The following is a 24,979-nucleotide window of genomic DNA, read 5'->3' as shown; positions in this document are numbered from 1 at the left end:
ACTATACAGGTTATTCCCTGACTAACTTGCAGGACGGCTAAGCCGTTTACCTGACATCACAAACACAAGCAAACTTCGCAGGTCTCCAGCACTTACTTTTCAGGACTGCTCGGAAGCAGAGCACCTTCCTTCTGCCTCCTTCTACTCAGCAGCCTCGAGCAGACTGCCTGCTCTGCTTTTAAACCCCGCACCTGGATCTAATTCCCCAATAACGCCCAGGTGCGGATGATAATTAATAATAAAACAATTAAACAATTAAACTAAACAATAAAACAATTAGCAAACTAAATGAAACAATAAAGCAATACAATCAAACAATTAACAAAAGGTGCATTCTCACATGTTTCTCTCGCAGGGAGGTTTTAACCCCCTCCCTGCTGTCTGTCACAACCCGCTATCTTACAATATGTATATATATATATATATATATATATATATATATATATATATATATATATATATATATATATATATATATAACAACGTTAAAGTTATGTGTGTAAAAGAATGTATGTTCAGTGAAAGTGTCATTCATATCAACTACATTTTTTTCACATTAAAAATGTGTTTGTTACATAAATGAAATACATTACATTTTTTTTAAAAGTTTGCAATATGGGAATCGAACCCAAGCCATGCTTCCAATGCAGCTTGCAATGCAGACGCCCTAGCTTTCATGCCACAAAGTTTGTACTTTCATTTTACAACATTTGCAAGTAGTATAGCAATAAAGTTACAATTTTTAACAAGTAACGAAACAAACAAGATTTTGTAAATAATTATGATGTATTATCCCGATTGTATTGAAAGCTTTCATCTGATTTTGCAAACTATCATACTAAGCTTAATCTGTTCATTTAGTATATTGTAACGTTTTCATGTTTTGGAAGTAGTGGTCAGGGAGACGGTGTTGAATTCTCAAAATGTGTGTTTTATTTGAAACTACAGAGAATTCCTGTCAAAGGCCGAAAGTCATGGCACCAAAATAATAACCCTACATTTTAGTCTTGGCACTTTCTCTGCATATTCTGTCCGGTCACAGCTCACACGCTCGCTCAGTCGCACCCACAGTTTCTCATTTAAGTTCAGCGCTGGACTGTCTCCAGTCCCCAGGTTCGTGCACCCCCTTATATAACCTACCGTCCCGACTCATCAACCAGTCACATCCATGCTCTGCAACCCCCAAAGCAGCACACGTTCTCCCCACTCATTCACTCACTCCCCCCTTCCCATGATAAGTAACGCATGACCCGTTCCCCTTACAATACATGTAACATATAAAAGATAGACGAGTCAAACTGAATAGACAACAAGTCCTGCAACAAAGCAATTGTCCGGGTAGTTACAATATATATTTTTTAATTTGAAAGTAACAGTATATGAAAGCCTGACGATCTTTATGTACAAAAATCTTCACTAATATACAATTGAACAAGAACTGTTGAGTATTTATTTTCATTTCATACAGTATTAAATGGCAGTGTTTATATCTGATAGTGAAAAAGAAAGAAATATCAATATAGATAAAGAAAGAAATGTCTATGTATTGATTTATGTATTCATTTATTAATTTATTTATGTTTTACTTTTACCAAATATATAGGCTATCCTTCAGTATAGCTAATTCTCAGAAAATAACTTTCCTTTTTGTCTAATGGGGACCACAAATAGAGTTTGATGATGATGATGATGATGAAGATGACTAAAAAAACACAAAACGCTTGCAAACTGAAGGTTATAGTTTCATCATCAAATCCCTCGCATGACAGAACTTTTTTTTATATTTATATTATATAAATATAAAATGAGAAGATTTTTTTGCATTCAAATGTTCCATTTTAAAACATAAACAAATAATTTCGTATAAATGATATAGACGGCACAATAAGTGCATTCCCTAGTATATTTCCATGTTGACAAAACAAGTTAATTGTCATTAAACTGGGATGTCCTGTACTATACATATGCATGGACAAAAATATATTGTAACAACCCAGACAATTGCACCCAAAACACTTCAATGTTTTACAATCGATTACAATCCTTAACACAGATGTTACCCCTGTGGCAGTAACTTCATTAACTGCAATGTACTTGTATAAAAAAAGGTAAGCACTCTGGCAATAACACCAGCAGGTGCAATTACTGAACTTTCGAGGTTTAGTTTTTGTTGAATTGATTAGTCCCTTTTAAAACTTTACCACAGTAATCTTGCAGTTTACTATGTTTTAACATACTTACACTGTACCATGTAGTTACCATTCTAACATGTGCTTTACCATGATTGCGCTGTATGTTTTTGACTGAGATATAAAAAGTATAGAGTGACCCATAATTACACAGATATCTCTATAGTTTGCAAATGTTTTTTTTTTTTTTTTTTTTTATGTATGACTTCCTTATTTAGGCTGGATATAACAGTAACAAATAAATCTAGCCAGAATAATTTTAATCCCCAAATTATGTCTAGTTCGTATATCAAGCTTTTACAGTTTTATCTATATCTTGAGAGCTTCTTCTCCAAATGTGATTAAACTTGATAAAGACATACTTTTGCACAAGTTATATGAATCTAGGGATATATGGAGTTTGTCTGAATGCCAGGTTTACATATTTACATGCATATGGTGGGTGTATGTTGGTCACGGTGATCTTCAGCTATAATATAACTATATAACTACATCACCATCATATAATATATCTTCAAATATAATATATATATATAACTTCAAATCTGAAGCATGTGTTCATAAACCAGTATTGGGCACTTCCTAGTACGAATTATTTCAACTGTTATATCACAATGGCATTCTCTCCTAATTTTATGAACCAAATGTTTGCCTTACAGGAAGTTAAACAGACCACATCAGGGATTCAATAACTGCAAAATGAGGTTCATGTCATAGCAGTATGTACTGTGGGTACATTCTTACATATATCTAGAGAACCCCATGTCCAATTATGACAAAACATTATTTTGCGAAGATCAGAAATGGGGCTTTAAGGAAGCTGTTTCTGCACCTGTTTTTCTGCTTGTCTGTCTGTATGTATATATGTCACACTGACATTTTGCAAATACACTGTGGATACCGGTCGTACATGTACTGAAGTGATCTACTTTTTCATGTTAATGCCTGCTCTACTTTTTGTATTTACAGCTGTGAAGTATGATGTGCATCACTTTTATTGACCTTTGAGGTGGTCATTCATGGTAATTCCTGTTTTATTATTATTTTTTGTACCCAGCAGTTGCTGCATCAAGTGATCAGAGCCAGGTACCCATAATCACTGTGTCTGTCACAGTGGGTGTGATCCTGCTGGCTGTAGTTACTGGATTCCTCCTTAGCGGAAGGTAGGACCAGCATTTCAAATATATACACATTTAAATTATTATTATTATTATTTATTTCTTAGCAGATGCCCTTACCTTAGTTGTATACAAAAAATACATATCAAGAATTACAGTACAATTAAGAGCAAGATACAAAATACAATGACTTTAGTCCTAATAAGAGCAAATACAAAACACAGTACGATTTAATATCGGGGCAGTTCAAGAGCAGACAACAGTGTTGATAGTTACATTAAGGTTAGATATGAGTGCAAATAGATACTACAGATTGGGTTAAGTGCAGAATTAAATATAGTAAAATTACCACTCTTTTTAAACTGGGTTTACTTATACCATGGTTTACAGTTTTACAAACTAGTTGTGTCTTATAAAAGGTCTTGTAAAATGAACCCTGCATGATTGCTCTGGTTGTCATGGATTGTGGTCTGACATGGTCTGGGTGTTTACAAAGAGTGGTAATGAAGGGATGTTACCATACCATACCATAATGCTGCTACTTTCCCATCTATATGAGGGGTTGTGGTGCGGTTTCTTATTTTTTGGCTAATGTGTATACAGTATAAGGATCCATCCTTCCCTATGAAATAGAAGCATGTGTTTTACTAGCTATTTGCTATTAAACCTACTATGTGTGTATATAAATCAGCCCAGTATAACATATATATATATATATATATCTATATATAAAATCTTCAGTCTCGGGCCTTGGGAGATTGCTGGGCCCATAAGAACTGCACTTGGTTGTGCATTCGGGTGGCCATGTGGCCATGATTGAAAACACACAGAGACGCTGGCTGAGAAGGCCAGTGGTTGGAGCGAGCGAACAGGCAAGCACGGCAGTGGAAAACAGCCAGCAATAAGTAAACAGTTTTATTAAAATCACTTGTTACGTACCCAAGGGGACGTGTGTAGTGATAGGGGAACCTTGGCCACCCCAGTGTATAGTGCATAACAGCGTAGGACGGAGATCCCGAGCTGACCGGCTTAGCAGCACTGGGGGCACTGCGTAAGCAGCACTTTTATTTTGTAGTTTTATTACTGTGTTTTATCTTCCCTTTTCATTTTGCCTTTTGTTTTCATTATTATTTTGAGCACCTGTGAGTGCGCCACTGTTTTTACTGTTTACCAGTATTGGTATTCCTGTGGTCCTGTGTACCGTTGTCGGTACTCAGGCCATGGACAACAGTGCCCTCTGCGGGCTAAAAGAAAACTTCAAAAATAATAAAACTAGGCACCAGTGCAGTGTTTTTAAATAAAACTTCTGTCACCCATATGTGTCAGTGAATTGGCCACCAGACTTCCACAGGCCCTTAATTCTTTATAACACATTACCAGGTCATTAAATACATACAGCACTATAGAATTACAAGCATGCTAATACTTGGTAATACCAATTATCTTTACTAATAGTGGGTGTCATTTTAATAGACTTTCTTAAACTTGCACAACATCACTACAATAGTGTCAACAGAGCACTGCAGAGTAAATACATTTTTTTGTCATTTTAGTACTTACCTATTTTTAAGGACTGTTCAGACTGTGAAAAATAAACCTATAATACCACTGTACAACTTACATACATATACATCTATATCTTAATTGTCTGTATTTTAAAAACACTGAGAAGAAAGGAAACTGGAAAAAGGAAAAATGAAAAGGTTATTCTGGTCAAGACTGTTATAACAGAAAACCAATGCACCTTTTTTATTGCAAAGTATTTATACACAAAGAAGGCAGAGAGAAAACACACCAAACTTGAAGTCATGATGAAGAATACCCCTTTTGTGTAATTTCCTAGTGAATGACCTCTATTTGATCATATGGCTGTTACTTTAGGTCATTAATTTCATTTCTAGGCAGTGATGTTTAAAAACACTTTGTTTGCTTCCCAAGGGGTGTTCTCTTTGCCAGAGACTACTGTATAATAAATAAATAAATACATACATAAATAAATGAGATTGTTTGATCATTTTATTTAAAAGCATAGACATGTAATGTATTTATTACCGCATGTTTTTATGTACTTATTTATTTATTTATTTTATGTAATAAAATGTAATTCAATATGTTAATGTAACATTATTCAGCAGGTTTCATCCAACTTTATGAAGCAAAATTATTTAATTATATAGGGTGATGCCAATCGTTTGGCCATAGCTGTACATATTTAGTTTAGTATGGGAGTACAGTTCAATTTAGTGGTCTGCTGTTTGAGTGGCATTACCTTTTCTGTACTTCAGTGTTGAAAGAGTTAAGAGCCTAATTAATAATGCTGATTACAGGTTTAATATTCGTATGTGTGGGATGTTATCTTGATATTAAATCAGTTGGAAGTCATGTTAGTTTTATGTTGACTAGGAAATCCCTGGAATCAATACAAGATTACATAGTAAACATTTATAAAATTCAGATTAACTAAATACATATTGGGCGTACTATTTTATATATTTTTATTTTTTATTTGTGTACTCAAACTTTAACATTTTGTTTTGTGCACAGTTTTATCTAATGAAGATGCCTAGTTTTGAAGAGCTGAAATTAAAATATACTCTACAGTATGGTACTGAGTACAGGAAATATGAGTGTGTTGCTGCCTCTGCTGGCTGGCTGGTTGGTTAGAAGTCATTAGAAGTCATTTGAACACTTTAAACACAATAGAAACAAATAACTAAAACACCATAGAGCAGTGGAAGCAAGCAGGTGGAAGCAATAAAGTTCCTAGGGCTACCACATATTTAGGGGCACTGTATATCTCTTAAAAGCTGGATGTAACAATTGTGCACATCAAGGAGAAATACAATCACATGCCACGGTGGATGAGATGCTGCAGGGTGAGAATCCACTAAGGAGCTGGTTCGCATACTTCCCACCTCCAGTACGTAAACCAGCGGCAAACTGGCGTCCTAGGCCCCAGCAGCCTCGAAGACCAGCACAGCCAGTTGCACCCTCTGTCAGAGGCGATGTACCGGCTTTAAACCCTGCGCAGAGACAAGCCGCAGGCCAAGCCACAGGCTAAGCAGCAGCCCTAGGAATTTGCTGCTAGAGACCCAGGGCTTTATTCCAGGGTGCATCTGTCAATGCTTTCTCATATCATATCATTGAAATACTAAGTACAGTGAAACTCTGATACAACGTAGGCTTGGGTCCGTAAAAACAGCATGTTATAACCGAGGTATGTAATAACCAGATACATGCACATACCCGCCAAATCAGCACAAAAATTAAAAACTAGTACTGTACTAACTGATTAATGTACATATACAATGTATGTAGTATAAAGGTTTATTACAGAAGAAACAATATAAAACAATGTAACATGTAACTAGTCCTGTACATTACTATATATTATGTAACGTTCTGTATTTTAATTATTTAATACAGTAATTCTATGTTGCCTTGGATAAAGATGGTCAGCTAAATGAATTATAAAAAAAACAAAAAACATGTAATTAATGTACTGAATAATACTGTACTGTAATTAGTAAAATAAACAAATTAATAAAAAATAATACAATACAGTAATAATAAATTATAGAAATAATAAAACTGATAATAATAATACAAATATTATACAAGTCAATAAACATTACCATCAATGCCTTACGCTATTTTAAGATGTCTTTTAGGCCTTGGCCACATTAGCGTTTTAGAACCGAGTTGCCACTGCGTGCCATTGCGGTGCGTGCGTAATAACATGGAAGTATGCACTGTCAGAGTACGTACTAAAAGGAGAATTTAAACAGGATTTAATACGATTTTATTCGGTTCCATGATACTGGTTCTTTATATCAGTGTGTACGTTATCCCATTGCAGTGACATTTTTGTATTTAGATTATTTCAAATACATTAATAGCATAAAATAAAACAGCAATGTGTAATTCTATACCTATAAAACAATGATTGTTAAAAGAACATTGCACACTGGCCAAGAATCAAGTTACCTGCCACTTTCTAAACAGATTACCATGTATGCTGCGTAAGAAATTCTTGGTTTGGAAGGTCTTGGCCTTAACTTTGTCTTACCTTAAGTCCTGGAAATGACACTCAACACATTTGTGCATTGTACTGTTAAAACTACTTTGGAATTATGTAATACTGTAGTTTTGCAATACATAAATACATAATAAATCATAAAACAAAAATACAAAATAACACAGGGGCGGAGGGGGAAACCCTGTTCTAAAAATAAACGTACAGGGCTCCTCGCCCTGTTACACATCCCCCCCCCCCCCCCCTTGTGCAAAGCACACATGGCCCAACGGCCACCTTCCCCCTCAGTCTCAAAGTCCCAGAAGAGGGGAACGCAAAGTGTTTGTGGGCGGTGCAAGGCAGGCATCCCCGGGCTATGGCGTACTGGCATTTTTTGCTATCCAAGACTTCACATATAGTAGTGGATGGTGGCCCATTGTTAGATATAAAAATCTACATGAGTCACATCAGAACATGTGACTCGTGCAGAGCGGAGATGGCTTTCAGCCTAACCGCCAGCTAGACCCAAAAGCCGACTCCCTGCTCTGGTGAAACCAACAACGTGAAGCAATGGCTCTCTCAAAGGAAAACAGTACTACCTAAGAAAGACTGGAGTTTGTCTAAAAAGCAAGAGAATCCGAACACCATAATGAAACGCAAGTACGTCATCTACTCAGACTCGGAGTTTGAGTAAACAAACCAAAGTGCCAGGCCCGATTAAAAAAAAAACTTTTAAAATGTTTTTAAAAGTTTCCAGTTCTTGTTTTTGTGTTTCACTGTGTTTCTCGATTTCCCACACTACTTGGACAATGTTACATGTAGGATTATGGAAATGTTCTTTATTTTGCATGGGTAGAGATTTTTTTTGTTTCCACACAATTAATGTCTATTAATTATGTATTTGATTATAAGTTTCTTTACGTCTATGTCATAGTTTTATTTTCATATTTTGATACAGCTTAAAGCACATGTAACTAGCTAAGCAAGACATTTGCAGTCTCTCGTATCTTGGCGTCTGGGCAGAGAGCCAAAGTTAGCAGGTGCCTAATCAAGATGTGTGGAGGAGTGAAAACAGAACACCACAGTTTCTAACAGATTAGGTTTAGATAAGTCTGTAAAATGCTTAAATGTGACGCACTATAGAATGTTATAGATTTTGGGCTAGTTTCCCCCCTTACCAGGAGGTGTATTGAAGGTGTGTGATAGCAGGGTGGATCCATACTGATTGGAAAAGAGTATAAGAAATGGGGTGGAAATGCTAATATATTCATAGTATTTAATGTAATGTTTTTGTCTGAATCGTCAGTAATTTCTTTGATACAACCATATACATTAGGGCATGCTGTGACCTGTGCATCTTTGCTTGCGTGTACCTAATGTTTATATGATTGTATTAACATGATTTTCTTTTATACATATAAAGTATTTTTGATGAAAAAAATCATTTGTCAAATTTATTTCCCTACATATGACTATTGCCACAATCATTGGTGAATTCAGTCCCGTCCCGTCCCGTCCCCCCCCCCAGGTACTTCCTGCTCACAGCTGCATCCTGTTGTCTGCATCTCCCTGCTCCTGACCAATACATTTAACTCTCACACAAAATGTAAGATGCACATTTTTGGAAACATATTACAAAAAATAACCAGAGGTAATACCATCTCTAGGTTCTGGGGTCAGGAACCTCTCCAGCTTTGCGCTTGAGATCTGATTGTATTACTCCCTGGTAATACACACTGAGACAGCCATTATTTTATTTATGAAGTTGCAATTTCCTTATAACACGAACATCTATATAGATGTGTACATTAGCATTTCTCTGCATCATTATTATTATTATTATTATTATTATTTATTTCTTAGCAGACGCCCTTATCCAGGGCGACTTACAATCGTAAGCATGACTTTAGAAGATACATTTTGACCTGGTTACCTGTTGTGGAAGCTTAAAACTAAGCTTATGGCTATATGTAGGCCTGCTCAAATGCATTACTGACCATACTACTATGAAATATTTGAAAAACTTCTGACCTTGTGTTTTTCATAGTTGGGTTTTTACATTTTTTTGCAGTAGACATCAAAAGTAACCCTTGTCCTGTTTTGGAGTTTGCTGGATGATTTGTAAAGCCAATAGAAATGGCTTCATTTATTTTGTATAATTTACTTTAATAATTAAAAAAAGGAAAATAAATTCACCAATATTTGTTGCAGAAAACGTAATCTATGGCTAAGGATGTAAAGCAGTGTAATTTATTGACCTAATATCACTATTAACTACTGTTGTGCAGAACTTTCCTGATAATCTTGCTTTTCAAGATGGTTAATCTGCTGCCATTGTGTGTATCCGATAAACTGATGCCTCAGCTGTCTCACATCGTTGTTTTACTGCAAACACTTTATCTGTAGGACACATTGAAACAGCCAAGTTGCAGATAAACAACCAAGGAGAACCAAGCATGTGTCCTGCAAAGTAGTGTTTTTCGAAGAGGATATTGACACATTTGCAAAGTGAGATTGATGCACTGTGTTTGTATTCCAGGCGCTGTGGCTACAGTAAAGCCAAACAGGATCCAGAGGAGGAGAAGATGCACTTTCACAACGGTCACAGTAAGTCACTTGAAATCGAAATGCACAGGGTCACAGTAAGTCACTTGAAAACAAAATGCACAGGGTCACAGAAAGTCACTTGAAAACAAAATGCACAGGGTCACAGAAAGTCACTTGAAAACAAAATGCACAGGGTCACAGTAAGTCACTTGAAAACGAAATGCACAGGGTCACAGTAAGTCACTTGAAAACGAAATGCACAGGGTCACAGTAAGTCACTTGAAAACGAAATGCACAGGGTCACAGTAAGTTCAGTGCAAACTAGGCTTCAAACAGGAATACCATCTGTGCTTAGGTATCTGCTGTATTTCTGTATATAACCATCCTCCATATGCCTACTTATTTGTGTCATAGTAAAAGGAAGCAAATATAATTTATTTCATATTGATTTAGGTATTTGTAGTTATTCAATGTGATATAATATCTAATATCTATATCAGGGCTTGAAACTGCACCCAATCCTGATTTTAGAACTACATTCAATTAAGAATATTATTTAAATGATGAGGAGCCTGGTGTTTGATGTTCCACCCTAATAGGCATAGACAATTCCTGTTGGTAAACCTATATATTTGGGTTTGATTTAGGCATGCTGTGATAAGTTAGTTTAGAGCCTGATTGTTAAAACTCCTGGCACCTGGTCAATTCAATAATATACTTTAACAAGGGAAGTTTTGAAACCCAAGTGCGAGTTTCAAGCCCTGCTATATTACTAATTGAAATAGGAAAATACAAGCTCACTCTTTTTCCTGTCTGATTTGAACATAAACTGCAGTTTGTGTCTGACTGGCTGCAATACAATTACTCATCTTACAGAGACCTGTCAATGGTCTATGTGAATGAGATGAGAGTTAGAGATGGGATTGACAGACAGATACAACACCACTTCACTTCTACAAGGGAAAACCATGACCTCTCTCTACGCCTGTCATGTGGTTGATTTGTGTCAAACTAAAATATGCATATAATAAATAAAGCAGAACAATCCATTATTTCAAATGTTTTCTGAACATTCTGTATTTAGTATTCTAAAAGAGCAATATGTTAAATGTAGTGATGGTTGAGTAATTAGAAAAGACTGTTTGCTTTGAATTATTAAAATGTTCATGAAACTGTTATCTAAAACAGACAAAAACAAAACAATATTTTAATAATGCATGAGTTAGAATTGGGACCAAAATGGCTATGTTTACAATGACTTTTGGTACCCAGAATAGAACATTATTTTTTTGGATTTGTGATGTTATCACACTGTCTATGTACTATACTTTTCTATATTTTGGAAATGCGCGTTCCAAGCATGGGACGCCTGACGGGGGTTGGCCAGTGCCACTTTGGTTTGATTTACATTGTTCCATGCATCACAATACGTCAAATTCAAGGGACGAATTACAGAATCGTCATCTTACTGAGACAAAAATACACCTCCTTACATCAGTCATCAGTGCTTCCTAACAATTGTCAAAAGTACATTAATTTCATGAATTTCAAAACAGGTTAATCGATTTATATTACATTTTTTATACAAATAAATTAGAAATGCAATATACAAGTTGCTATACATATTTCCAGACTGTAGCTGATAAATCACTGAAATCTCAGCTACAAGCTGAGCTCTCCGTTTAGATCAAGCAAGAAACCCTTAGTTTATAGTCCTTAAGATCATAGCATCAAATCCCACTGTTGAAAAAATATTTTAATACTAAATAATAATTATAGTATTTATAGTCTGTCTTTGAAGTTAATTGCTGTGAAGTTAAGAGAGATTTTTATGAAGTTAATGTTACAGTGTAACAATTCTGATAGTTGCAATGCTGAGTAATCAAAATACAAAGCAATGAATAACTTCTAAATAAACTTCATTTAATTAGTAGTCATGGTAGCATATTGGTATAACTTTAGCATTGCACATTAAGGAATCCCTTTTGTGCTATGAGGGAATCGTAATAGAATCATTGAACAAATAATTACATTTAACCATATAGATATAGAAAAATCATTTGACCAGTTGAACTCTCAGTTACATCTGTTGTAAACCCTGGTGGACGATTAGATAAGTAAAATTGGAGCATTTCTGTAATATTCTAAAATCTTAAAAAGTCGTTGCAAACACCCTTTTTAATGCAATAAATGTTTAATTATTAGTAGATTCTTATCATGTGTGCTATAGAAATTATTAGCATAGCCCTTCCTTAATTACCATAAAATGACACCCACTGGCACAGTACTAGACGTTTGTTCTAAATACATGTCAAAATAAAAAAGGACCGGGTCAAGGGATTTTTTCCAGGAATAATAGCATGACAATCATAGAGTGCTACGTCTATTTTAATTGTAAATGTAGCCAATGTCATTCATAATGTCATGTGTAGTTATAAAAATGCACTTAAAATAAAAAATATTGATTTGTTTACATCCACCCAGGCAGTGCACTTAAGCCAAATGTCATGCACAGAGTGACTGCATTGATTTAGTCCCAATGAGAAAAAAGTGCCTAAAATGTATATAATTATTATTTTTTTTTAAATCTGAAACAACATATATTGGTTTGCTTGCAAAGCATAATGTGAGCGAACTGTGAACATAATCCATCTGCATTTGTTATTTTTGTTTCAGTTTTTGGATTGTTTTATAATCAGCCGTGAATTGAAGACCAAAGTCTGGCTGGCTTAAAAACCAGACATAAATCATTGACATTAAAGTTTCATGCAGGTCGTATTTTCAAAGCTTTTTACTCCAAATTTAGCAATATTAGCACTTTTTAAAATGAAAAACTACAATCCTAAAACTAATGAGAAACAGCTCTTAAAAAAAAAACAACTCATGAATAAAAGCTTTGTGAATTGGACCCTTGAAGCCACAAAATTCAGGAAATATCTTACAAAACATGGCAATTAAATTACCTTCAATAGTGCAGCTGGAAGTCAGGAAATGCCATACCACCTATAAATGAGCTTAGGTTAGGCTTTTAGCATAGATACTGAGATGTGATGGGCAGGGTAGCATTCCATGATAAGGGTAGCAGTGAAAATGTATTTTAAAACCGTTGGCACTAAACCTTTTTAACAAGGAAAAGTTCAACTAAACAATGATAAGGGGAGCAGATTTTAAATGACATTTTTGAACATGTGCTGTTGAACGCTGCTAATGCTTTTTATTAAGGGAGCTTTTAAAACTAATTTTGTTACCTCATTAGCTTCAGTAACATTTATTCTTACACTCCCCCGGCGACAGCGATACAGGGGATGATGCCTGTATGTTTATTTTAACTATATTATATCTTTAGAACCTGGCCTCTAATTAGCTGGGCTAATGAAGGATACAGAACCATTTGCCCAAATTGGATTAAACTTTGCATGGACACTCGTTACAATAAGTTACTCCATATACTGTGTAAGTGTAGCTGTGTCAACATTCTTTTTACACTACTGATACTACAGAACAGCTGAGCTATTGAAGGCTATATTTTGGGAACCGCTTGTCCCAATGTGATTAATCTTTGCATTGACTTTTATTACAGCAATTTAAGGCTGTATCTTGGACATATTTTACCTCACACCTGATTACGTTGTGAGGCAAAAGGCCCTTGTGCCTTCAGCCACCCAGAAGTGTGGAAAGATACATCCTCTCGTGGGTTATTGTGCTTATAAAATTGAAAAAAAAAATAAAACAAATAATAATAATAATAATATTTTAAATTTTAAATTTATTTTTATTGAACGTATCCTTTCACAAGTAAATAGTCCCAGTAGAGAGAACAGATTGGCTTGAAGAACTTATTACTGCTGAATTCTTTTTTTAAAAAATTTTATGTAAATATGCACATTTATTTATTTTTATACTACAGCTCGAGTGTTATTGTTTTTCTGTAAAGTAAAACTACACAAACGTCTTAACTACATGTTATTTTTACACACTGGCATGTACACTTGATGTTTACTACAATGCCGCTCTGCACCTTTACATTTTAAACACCACGCCTTTGTTTGTTCTCGCCACCAGTTACACTCAGAGACAGGCAGACTTACTTGCTTGCTGGGTGTCACTTAACACAAAGAAAAACTGTTTACGGCATTTTAGAACTCACTGATGTCTCCAGGCAATTACTGTACTTTTGTTTACTTTATTTATTACTTCTTGCAAGAATTTTGTGAGTCAGCTGTTTTACAACGAATGACCGTATGTTATATATATATATATATATATATATATATATATATATATATATATATATATATATACAGACGTGCTCAAATTTGTTGGTACCCTTACAGCTCATTGAAATAATGCTTCATTCCTCCTGAAAAGTAATGAAATTAAAAGCTATTTTATCATGTATACTTGCATGTCTTTGGTATGTCATAGAATAAAACAAAGAAGCTGTGAAAAGAGATGAATTATTGCTTATTCTACAAAGATATTCTAAAATGGCCTGGACACATTTGTTGGTACCCCTTAGAAAAGATAATAAATAATTGGATTATAGTGATATTTCAAACTAATCAGTTTCTTTAATTAGTATCACACATGTCTCCAATCTTGTAATCAGTCATTCAGCCTATTTAAATGGAGAAAAGTAGTCACTGTGCTGTTTGGTATCATTGTGTGCACCACACTGAACATGGACCAGAGAAAGCAAAGGAGAGAGTTGTCTGAGGAGATCAGAAAGAAAATAATAGACAAGCATGGTAAAGGTAAAGGCTACAAGACCATCTCCAAGCAACTTGATGTTCCTGTGACAACAGTTGCAAATATTATTAAGAAGTTTAAGGTCCATGGAACTGTAGCCAACCTCCCTGGGCGCGGCCGCAAGAGGAAAATCGACCCCAGATTGAACAGAAGGATAGTGCGAATGGTAGAAAAATAACCAAGGATAACTGCCAAAGAGATACAAGCTGAACTCCAAAGTGAAGGTACGTCAGTTTCTGATCGCACCATCCGTCGCTTTTTGAGCGAAAGTGGGCTCCATTGAAGAAGACCCAGGAGGACTCCACTTTTGACAGAAAAACATAAAAAAGCCAGACTGGAATTTGCTAAAATGAATATTGACAAGCCACAATCCTTCTGGGAGAATGTCCTTTGGACAGATGAGTCAAAACTGGAGCTTTTTGGCAAGTCATATCAGCTCTGTGTTCACAGACGAAAAAATGAAGCTTTCAATGAAAAGAACACCATACCTACAGTGAAACATGGAGGAGGCTCGGTTATGTTTTAGGGCTGCTTTGCTGCGCCTGGCACAGGGTGCCTTGAATCTGTGCAGGGCACAATGAAATCTCAAGACTATCAAGGCATTCTGGAGCGAAACGTACTGCCCAGTGTCAGAAAGCTCTGTCTCAGTCGCAGGTCATGGGTCCTCCAACAGGATAATGACCCAAAACACACAGCTAAAATCACCCAAGAATGGATAAGAACAAAACATTGGACTATTCTGAAGTGGCCTTCTATGAGTCCTAATCTGAATCCTATTGAACATCTATGGAAAGAGCTGAAACTTGCAGTCTGGAGAAGGCACCCATCAAACCTGAGACAGCTGGAGCAGTTTGCTAAGGAAGAGTGGGCCAAACTACCTGTTAACAGGTGCAGAAGTCTCATTGAGAGCTACAGAAAACGTTTGATTGCAGTGATTGCCTCTAAAGGTTGTGCAACAAAATATTAGATTAGCGGTCCCATCATTTTTGTCCATGCCATTTTCATTTGTTTTATTATTTACAATATTATGTTGAATAAAAAATCAAAAGCAAAGTCTGATTTCTGTTAAATATGGAATAAACAATGGTGGATGCCAATTACTTTTGTCAGTTTCAAGTTATTTCAGAGAAAATTGTGCATTCTTCTTTTTTTGTGGAGGGGTACCAACAAATTTGAGCACGTCTGTATATATATATATATATATTCATTTTGTCACTGTCTGAACTTTTCATTGGTGACAATTTTTTGTGGATTTTTAGTCATGTGACCACAGAAATGCAGCTATTGTATGCAAAACTTTTTTCATAAAATGTATTATACCTACATCATTCTTAGTCCCTAAAATCTGTATGTTTGAAGTAAGATTTTAGAGACTTTTAAGCTGCTCGATTTGCGTATGTATTTGTGTAAATCTTTGTATTTATTTGGGGGGTATTACATGCTCTAGGCTGACACCAGGCCACATTGACTTTTCCACTGAATTATGCAGCCCATGGTGTATATCACCCACCCTAATTTCATGTGCCCAGTATGCCACCAAAGAACGAGATACCCAGGCAATCTGAGGTAATGTCATTGTATGTAGTAAAAATCACTTATTTGTCACTGTGACAGAAATACAATGATTCTTGGTTGTAAATCTCCCTCCCGACCTGTGAGTTCTTTGGACGAGCTGGTCTGACAGTTCTTTCCCAGGGCTCAAGGGAAGGGGGCGAGACTCCGTTGCAATAACGCATTGACCCGGAAGGGAAACGACATGGCAGCCACAAATTGGAGAGGTGGTTGCACTCATTTACCAAGGGGTCACGTGTGACAGCATAAAAGGGGACAGAAAATCGTAATCTGTTCCTTCGCATTGGTTTATATGGAGAGAACTGAGAAGGACTGTGAGAGAACTCGTACAGAATTGTGAAACAGTATCGTGAGTGTTTTTTGTTTGTTTGTCTGCGTGTGTGTAATCGTCTTGTTTGTAACACTACACTAGACGGCGAACACGATTCCGGAGCTGTCTCCGAGGGCCAGCACTAAAGCCAGGAAAGCACTGCACTACTGTCACAGAAATAAACTGTGTCACCCACCACGAGCACTACTGCACTCACCCAGGACTGGTGACCGTGTATGTATAATTGTGGGGTGGATACGTGTGGTTTATTATTATTGTTTGATGAGAGGGACAGCATGGACAGTAGTACCGTATCCCTCCGTAGGCCCTTGTGGGAACATACAGGCCATCTTTTTTGAGGATAGGCTTTTCTCCCAGACTTTGGCAGTGTTCTAATAAAATGCTGTTCACTAAGCCTTGCCACAGTTTCTGATCTTTCAGTCTCTGGTACTCCTTGTGTATTGAACAAAAGGCTGGCGATCACAGAGGTCTGAAATTCAAGAAATGTGAGCTGAGCCTCTAGTGCCGTACTTGGGTACACTATGTAGGCATTGCACAATGAGATCTGGACCATGTACATGCCAAACTTCTTATACCATGCCATGCTCTTTCTGCGTCATTGTACGGCTCCAGCATCCGGTCTGACCTATCCACGCCTCCCATGTATTTGTTGTATTTTTTTTCTTTTTTTTAATGGACAAGGACACAAAATACAATGAAAGCAACAATTACAATAAATTATTTTTTTTATTTTTTTGAGGGAGGAAAAAAAAAGATATCCTGAAATGTTCAGAGGAGTGAGGGAGAGGAGAAAAAAAAAAATCAAGAATTAATATTCTAAATCGATTTTGTTTTCAAATGTAGAAAAATCTCATATATTATGAATAAAATTGTCAATTTATATGTGAATTATTATTAAAAAATACAATGGGGGATGGTAGAAAAATACAATTAGATCAACTATTTTTTTTTTTTTAAAGTTAAATAAATATATTTTACATAAGCAGGTAAATCAAAAATTAGCTTAACTCGTTTCTCTCCAAAACCAGCTCAACCAGACAACACAGTTTGATATACAAGGTTAAAAGTACAGCAACTGCAAATAAAAAAAAAATAAATAAAACCTGATTCCTTTTGAGCCTCTTATCACTGACCTCAAACATCACTGAAGAAAAAAAATAAAAGCCACTTATCGAGTATCTTTGGCCACATGTTTCAAGTGCCTCCCCACACACGTGAGAAGTTTCAATAATGTCGACATGACAATCTCAGAAGTAGGAGGGTCTTTCTGTATCGTCACATTGACCAAAGAGCATGCATTACAGCGCAGAGAAATGCAGGTGCGTCACTTCAAAACGAATTCCACGAAACACAAGATGGTAACACAGCTCCTAATCAAAGGAAAATGTTTATCTATGCTCATTGCAGAGAAAAATTTGCTTTAAATTTGCTCAGGATGTATCATTGTGTTGGCCAGCGCTAGCATTCGAGCAGACTGTAAATTAAGTCTAACAACTGTGTCACATCGAAGGTATTTTATCACTGTAACATAATAAAATTAGAACCACCGACCACATGTTATCTTCTCAATAACCAATCCGGAGTGAAAGCATGTTTTTAATGTCTTATGTTAGGCAACACTGAGCAAGCGTTTTTGAGGATGTAACAGTTACGTTAGGCACAGAAGTGTTAAAATTTGAACACAAATAGTTTTTTTTTTTCATACGCAATGTTGTTAAGGTTCAATGCAACCATTTCAACCCCAGCTATAGAAACTGCTGATGGGCTGCATTTTGGTACTAAAGGCTGTGATGCTCAAAGGTGCTCTCACCGTAGCCAACCAGATCGAGATTTTATAAAAACATCAAAAGAAATTGATTAATAATTTAATTTTTTTACGATTCAATTTCTGACAGTGTTAGACTAATGTATAATTATGAAAAAAGCTGAATACAGAGACCACTACCTCGCCAAATTCAAACAGAATTATACAGTTTTTTTTTTAAATATAGATGATGGTTTTACTATTTTTTCTTTTCATTACCCAATCAAATTATTATGAGTGAAAATGGCAACGGTAGTTCAAGTTAATAAAACAGAACAATATTGTCTGTTATGTAAAATAAACCATTAGGTTGCAGTTTATACTTACTGGAAACATGTGAATTACTAAAAAATATCTTATTTTGAAGTATTTCTAAACTATAAACACTGCAATTAACAAAATGTGACTGTGGTGGCTCTTAACACAAGGTGGGAACTGTGTTTTTATTTATATCTATTTATATTTGACTAAACTTTTTTCTACTCAGATCTAATGACATAATTTCCTGTGTGGCTTTATCAGGTGGAATGGGGGAATTTCCTTAAATGCTTTTTAACCAAGATTTATAGTTCAACATAAAAACAAAGATGAAACCATAAATCATGTGGCTATAATGTTTAAGTAAAGGTCGCTAGTTTTAAGCAACCATTAAGTATTTTACTGTATTTAAAAGAAACAAGTGTAGATAGTGCATACATGTTGTTAATTCATTTCATGTATAGGGCCCATCTTTCTTCAAAGATGTCAGAGGAGCAAGCCGCAGTAGACTGTCTGTCAGGGTTGCCAGATTTCTGACAGAAAAACAGCAACCTCGTTCTATGTGACATCCTTTGCCTTTTTCCATACACTACATTTGTAATAGTAATGTGAATAAAATGTCAGTAGCCATAGTCTTTAGCTGTATATTGCACCACAGTAACTGAATTGCAGATAGCAGTATGATAAGTTTGATGCATAACCCAAACAATGCTAGCGCAGTATTAAATGCTTAATGCAAGTTTCAGGAAATCAAAGCGTAAGCAAGAATTATACACTATAGCGAAGCACGGTTTAGTATTATAAATACAGTAATGAAACATGGTAACACAGACACGTGTGTGTGTGTGTATATATATATATATATATATATATATATATATATATATATACTAAAAAAGAAGTTGCATAGTAAAACAGACAGTTCCAACGAACCTTAACTAGTACAGACATTCATACAGACATAGACATTCAATAAAGTCACTTTCGAAGGTCAAACAAAGTTGAAGGTCAACAGAAATCAGTAACGGGTATGCCCACCATTGGCATAGATGACGGCCTGACATCTCCTGCCCATGGATCGAATCAGAGCCTGGATAACATGCCAAAGAATGGCAACCCACTCTTGCTCAAGTGGCTCGGGTGACGTCGTCGCATACATCGATCAAGCTTGTCCCACAAATGCTCAATGGGGTTCAGATCTGGTGATCAAGACATCCAGGGAAGCACTTGAACACTGTTCTCAGTGAGGAAAGCTCTGGTGGTCCAGGCTGTGTGCAGTCGTGCATTGCCATGCTGGAAAATGATGTTACGATGGTTCATGAATGGGATCACATGAAGCCATATGATCTCATGACAATAGCGATGAGCTGTCAGGTTGCCTTGAACATGAACAACGTTGGTTCTGCCACTGTCTGAGATTGCTGCCCACACCATGACACTCCCACCACCAAATCTGTCAACCTGTCGCACACAGTTGGTCCTTCCATCTTAACGTTGAAGCAAAAATCTGGATTAATCACTGAACACCCATGTTTCTCCATCTTTGTATGGGCCATACTCTGTGATGACACCACTGAAGTCGTAGTCGACGATGTTGCAGCATAAGAATCACTCCTCTAACTGGCCTTCTTGCTCGGATACCTGCCTCCCGTAGGCGGTTTCTGACAGTCTGGTTGGAAATTCTACGCATTCCTGGTACTGCAGATGTTGTAGAGTTTTCAGTGGTGAACCTGTCACGTCGTGTTGTTCCACCTTGCTGGTATCGGTGCCAAAGACATCCTATAGTGCTCTGGGAAACATTCAGACGCCGTGCCATAACATGTCCAATAACATTATTCCATTGAGCCTTGGTAAGTCTAGGCATAACTTCAAATGTGTCTACAGCAAACACCACATCCAAGCATAAGACATGCAAGCTCAGAACCCTGCACTTTTATAGCCACATCTCGGCATCTTCCGCGTGCAGTGAATGCACATGAATATTGCAAGTCTTATGGTGTTAATTTTGAGAATATTCACGTTTTGTTGTTTTGGCGTGCGCCATGCGTTTTCGATCCTGACCATGTGACATTGTCAGCAAAACGTGTTTAAATAAAATGCAATTCTTTTGATCAAATTATGACTGAAGAAGAAATATTGTTTCTTTTTTTGAGGGGTACTTCACTATAACGAACCCTTCTTATAACAAACTCAATTTTTTAACAATCCAAGCAGCAAGAACGTTTTTTTTTTCAATGGAAATTAGCCCTATTAGAACTATCACTTTCACAAAATCTACCCAGATAAAACGATCTCGGTAGTGACTGACACTGAACTTTCTCCAGTGAATGTGTTATTCTCTCAGTGAAAAGAAAGACCTTGGTAGGCTAATTCGAAGATAAGGCTGATCCACTGATAACCTATTGTCGTGCGAATCATGTGTAATGTATGCTACAGTTGCCATCCTCACACAAAGTGCATTGAGAAAAGCAAGAAAAATATGAAGCAATCGACGCTAGATATGTTTTTCAAGAAAAAGGGCACGTAATTACTGTATTCAGCATGTAAGTGTACGTTTTCTTTTGTTCATTTCTTCACTGTTTTCTTTTAAATATACAGTTTAAATGTTGATCAGTGTGAAGTTGTCTTGAAAGAACTTACTGTATAAAGATGTTAAATTCAATTTGGGTGTTTCTTTGTTATTCTGCAGCAAACCCTATTATAGTGAACAACCTGATATAACGAACATTTCTCCAGGTTCCAGGGGAGTTCGTTATAATGAAGTTAGACTGTATGTGTGTGTGTATATATATATATATATATGCATACACTGTATTACTTCAATTTGGCGCCGCAGCGTTTATTTTAAATTGATCAAAATGACTGCGGTCCTTAAACGAGGGCGGCGATTGTACGAGGGCGGCCTTTATTAACAGTACTATGCTTTACAAACACGGCAATATTTTATTAAATGATTTAAGGCATTTTAGAAACTGCGCCATGAGAGGCTCCGATCTGCAGCACTATACTCTTGTGTGTTTTTCGGGCTTGAATACAGTACATTTACTGACAGTTAACGAGAGCCTATTAGGTGGGAGTTGGAAGGTCAGGGGAGTACGTACCAGCGAATCAGGAGTCTGTATTGGTTGCTATGGGGTGGGACAAGAAGAGGAGAGATAACTGTAGTTGAGTGTGATGCAGTTGTTTTTCTTAAGGAAAAATATTACCTCTGAATATCGGTTTGATTTCTGTTAAAACTAAAATATATCCTACTCGGTTATTATTTTTTTTTAGCACTGTAATTTACCTGCTTGTTTGTAATTACTCGGTCAGAGAAACCGAAACAAAATCTTCTCATAGATAGTAAGCAAGTTTTTTTTATAAATGATTATACATGACTGAGTAAAATTCCAGTTGAATAAAAAGCAAAACTACTAAACCCCCTACAAGAAGATATCGTCAGCCAGCTTTCAGATAGCGCTTAGAATGACCGTCAAAGCTCTAAGTTCCTCTTGAGTCTTAAGTTTTCACCATCCAAGCTGACGACGAGGTAAACAGACAGCGCTTGTTTTATCCCCTGCTGTGTTGGCACTGAACTCTGCTGGAAAAAAAGGGACGTGAAGGACTGCTGTGCTGAAAGTAATTCATTTGGGTTGTCTGTCGGGACTATAAAATAACATTTGCGTACTAAGGTGGGTGTACATTAGTTTGTATTACATGCTGGATTGAGGTTACAATCTCTTCGGGGGTGTCATGTACATAGGCAGAGTTTCTTTCTTTATTTTTTGAACAGGGTTAGAAAAAAATACCTTTACGTTTCTTTATTGAGAGCGGCGTTTATTCGAGGGCAGCGTCTATTAAAAAGCTGATATTTGAGGTCAGCGTTAAATCGAAGTAATACGGTATTATTCCTATGTACACAGGGGAAATTGTAATGTTTTGACCCTCCTTTTATCTTTTAAAATACTGATCCTACTGAAGGTCTCTTTACAGATTTAAAGAAACAATGTCACAAAGTGTTTATATTCCAAAGGACATCACACTTGCTGACAAATTTGAAACCATAATTATAGCGGCACTATTGTAAATTAAGCTGAAGTTCCTGGCTGCCAATTAAAAAAAAAGTCTTAATTCAGATCTGGTACATGCAAATATAAACATTTAAAAAGTGGTTAAAATGGTATCCAAAATGTTTCATTGTAATGAGAAATGTACTTTCTTTACACAGTTAAACTGCCTGGTGTGCGGACATATATTGACCCTCATACCTATGAAGACCCGAATCAAGCTGTCCATGAATTTGCAAAGGAAATCGATGCATCATGTATTACAATAGAAAGAGTTATAGGAGCTGGTAAGAAACAGTAACCTTTTGTCACTTTGCATATCATTTTATCTGCCCCTTGATGAACACTGATTGTTTTATGTATTCTTTCCTTCTTCCCCTTACATAGGTGAATTTGGAGAAGTGTGCAGCGGACGTCTAAAGCTCCCTGGAAAAAGGGAGATCCCTGTGGCTATCAAAACTCTGAAAGCAGGCTACACTGATAAGCAGAGGAGAGACTTCCTAGGAGAAGCTAGCATCATGGGGCAGTTTGATCATCCCAACATCATCCATTTAGAAGGGGTGGTGACGAAGAGTAAGTATTTTGTACAGGTCTGCGAAAATATGTTGAGGTTACAATGTAATCATTTTTGTGCATTATACAGTAAATGTATTTATACAAGTTAATTTCAAGGCCACACAGTCTAGAGAAAATAATTCCACTTAACACAGCAAACCGATCTGTCTTAGGAATGCACTTAAATCTTTTTTTATGACTTTTCTATATAGGTTGGCTTACATCGCATCGCATACTCACTGTAATATTTATCCTTAAGAAATGTGCTGCATGGGGCTGTATAGTATACTCAAGGCCCTTTTATTGTACCAAATAATTAACCTTTTACAAAAACAAAGCTCTTTTTATTTTATCGATTTTGAAGTGAAATTTGTACATTTGGTAGATACATTTATATAAATTTCTAAGTTTGCAAAAAAGACTTCTAATTTACTGCACTACTGAAAACTGATACATGTTAATGTGTTACTGAACACCCTTTAGTGTTTACAACAAACGCACAAATTACATTTGCTGTCTCCTGTGCTATATGTATTACTGAAATTGTTTTGATATTTTTATCAGTCATAACTCTACTGATGAATGAAACCAAACAAATGATTTATCAAATCTTCGATGTGACTCGGTAGAAGACAAAGAGACACGATGAAAACTTCTGGCATTTCTATCCAAAGAAAAAGTCCTGACTAAATTGCTAAGGCCAGCTTTTTGTTGTTGTTGTTGTTGTTGTTGTTGTTGTTATTATTTATTTGGCAGATGCCTTTATCCAAGGTGACTTACAGGTGTTACAGGGCATTACGGGGTTTCTGTTTAAATAGAGTATAGTTTGCAGTTTGCAAATAATCCTACTGAAGTACAATATGAACTAGGATGCAACGAGTAAGGATTATAGCAAGTTATATCAACAAAGACATATTAGTAGTGCAATAGTGCAAGGATAGTGCATTAGCTGATGAGTCTGTAATGTGGTGCTTAGGTCAGGCAAGTCCAGTGCATAGTAGAAGGGGTAGGTCAAGAGAGCTACATGTGCAGTCTTGAAGAGGCGACGGAAGACAGTGAGAGAAGGAGCTGTCCTGAAGTTCTACCACAGAGGGGCTAGGGAAGAGAAGGAGCAATGGAGAGTGGAGGGAAGGCATGACCAGTCAGCCAGTAGAGGAGGAGTGGAGAGGGCGAGAGGGGGTATAGGGAGACAGGAAGATTGGAGGTAGGAGGGGGTGGTGTGGTGAAGAGAGATCGGCAAGAACAAGGGTCTTGAATTAATGCAAGCAGAGATGGGTAGCCAATGGAGGGTGAGAAGCAGAGAGGTAGCATGAGAGTAGCGAGGTTGGGAGAAAACAAGACGAGCAGCAGAATTTTGAATGAGCTGAAGGGGGCGGACAGCCGAAGCAGGGAGATCAACAAGGAGAGAGTTACAGTAGTACAATCTGGAGAGTAGAGCTTGGACCAGGAGTTGGGTGGAATAAGTAGTGATAAAAGGATGGATTCGGTAGATCTTCCTAAAATAGAAGCAGCAAGTGTGTGTCAGGGAAGAGATGAGAGAAGGAAAGGAAGGGGTCAAGAATAACACCTAGGTTTTTAGCAGAAGGAGATGGAGTGATAGTCAATGGGTACTGAGATGGAGAGAAAGTCCTAGTGGATAGAGGGGACAAACTGGCAGTTAGGAAGCAGCAGAAAGAAAAAGTTTAATACATGTGTTTGTTACAGCGGTAAATTTAATACTCATTTTCATTCAGCCCATTTTATGATCACATAGATTAGGCTACATAGAGTGTGTTCAATATACACTTAATATGAC

The 24,979-nt window shown here is 36.5% G+C and overlaps 1 protein-coding gene across 2 annotated transcripts in view; it reads left to right on the top strand.

The window, feature by feature from the left end:
• Nucleotides 1–24,979, top strand: part of LOC117421291 (ephrin type-A receptor 5-like) — a 195,212-nt gene that overhangs the window by 145,602 nt on the left and 24,631 nt on the right. Inside the window, exons 8-11 of one of the 2 annotated variants that reach the window (XM_059026363.1) lie at nucleotides 3,250–3,352; nucleotides 9,862–9,929; nucleotides 22,791–22,916; nucleotides 23,017–23,202. In XM_059026363.1, the coding sequence (XP_058882346.1) occupies nucleotides 3,250–3,352; nucleotides 9,862–9,929; nucleotides 22,791–22,916; nucleotides 23,017–23,202 (483 nt within the window). Of the gene's footprint in view, nucleotides 1–3,246; nucleotides 3,353–9,861; nucleotides 9,930–22,790; nucleotides 22,917–23,016; nucleotides 23,203–24,979 lie in introns of both variants that reach the window. The other variant, XM_059026353.1, reaches the window with a different exon arrangement.

Source organism: Acipenser ruthenus, chromosome 1 (genome assembly GCF_902713425.1).
Source record: "Acipenser ruthenus chromosome 1, fAciRut3.2 maternal haplotype, whole genome shotgun sequence".
NCBI classification, from domain to species: Eukaryota; Metazoa; Chordata; class Actinopteri; order Acipenseriformes; family Acipenseridae; genus Acipenser; species Acipenser ruthenus.
The sequence above is the reverse complement of the archived record's forward strand: the minus strand, read 5'-3'. Positions and strand labels throughout refer to the sequence as shown.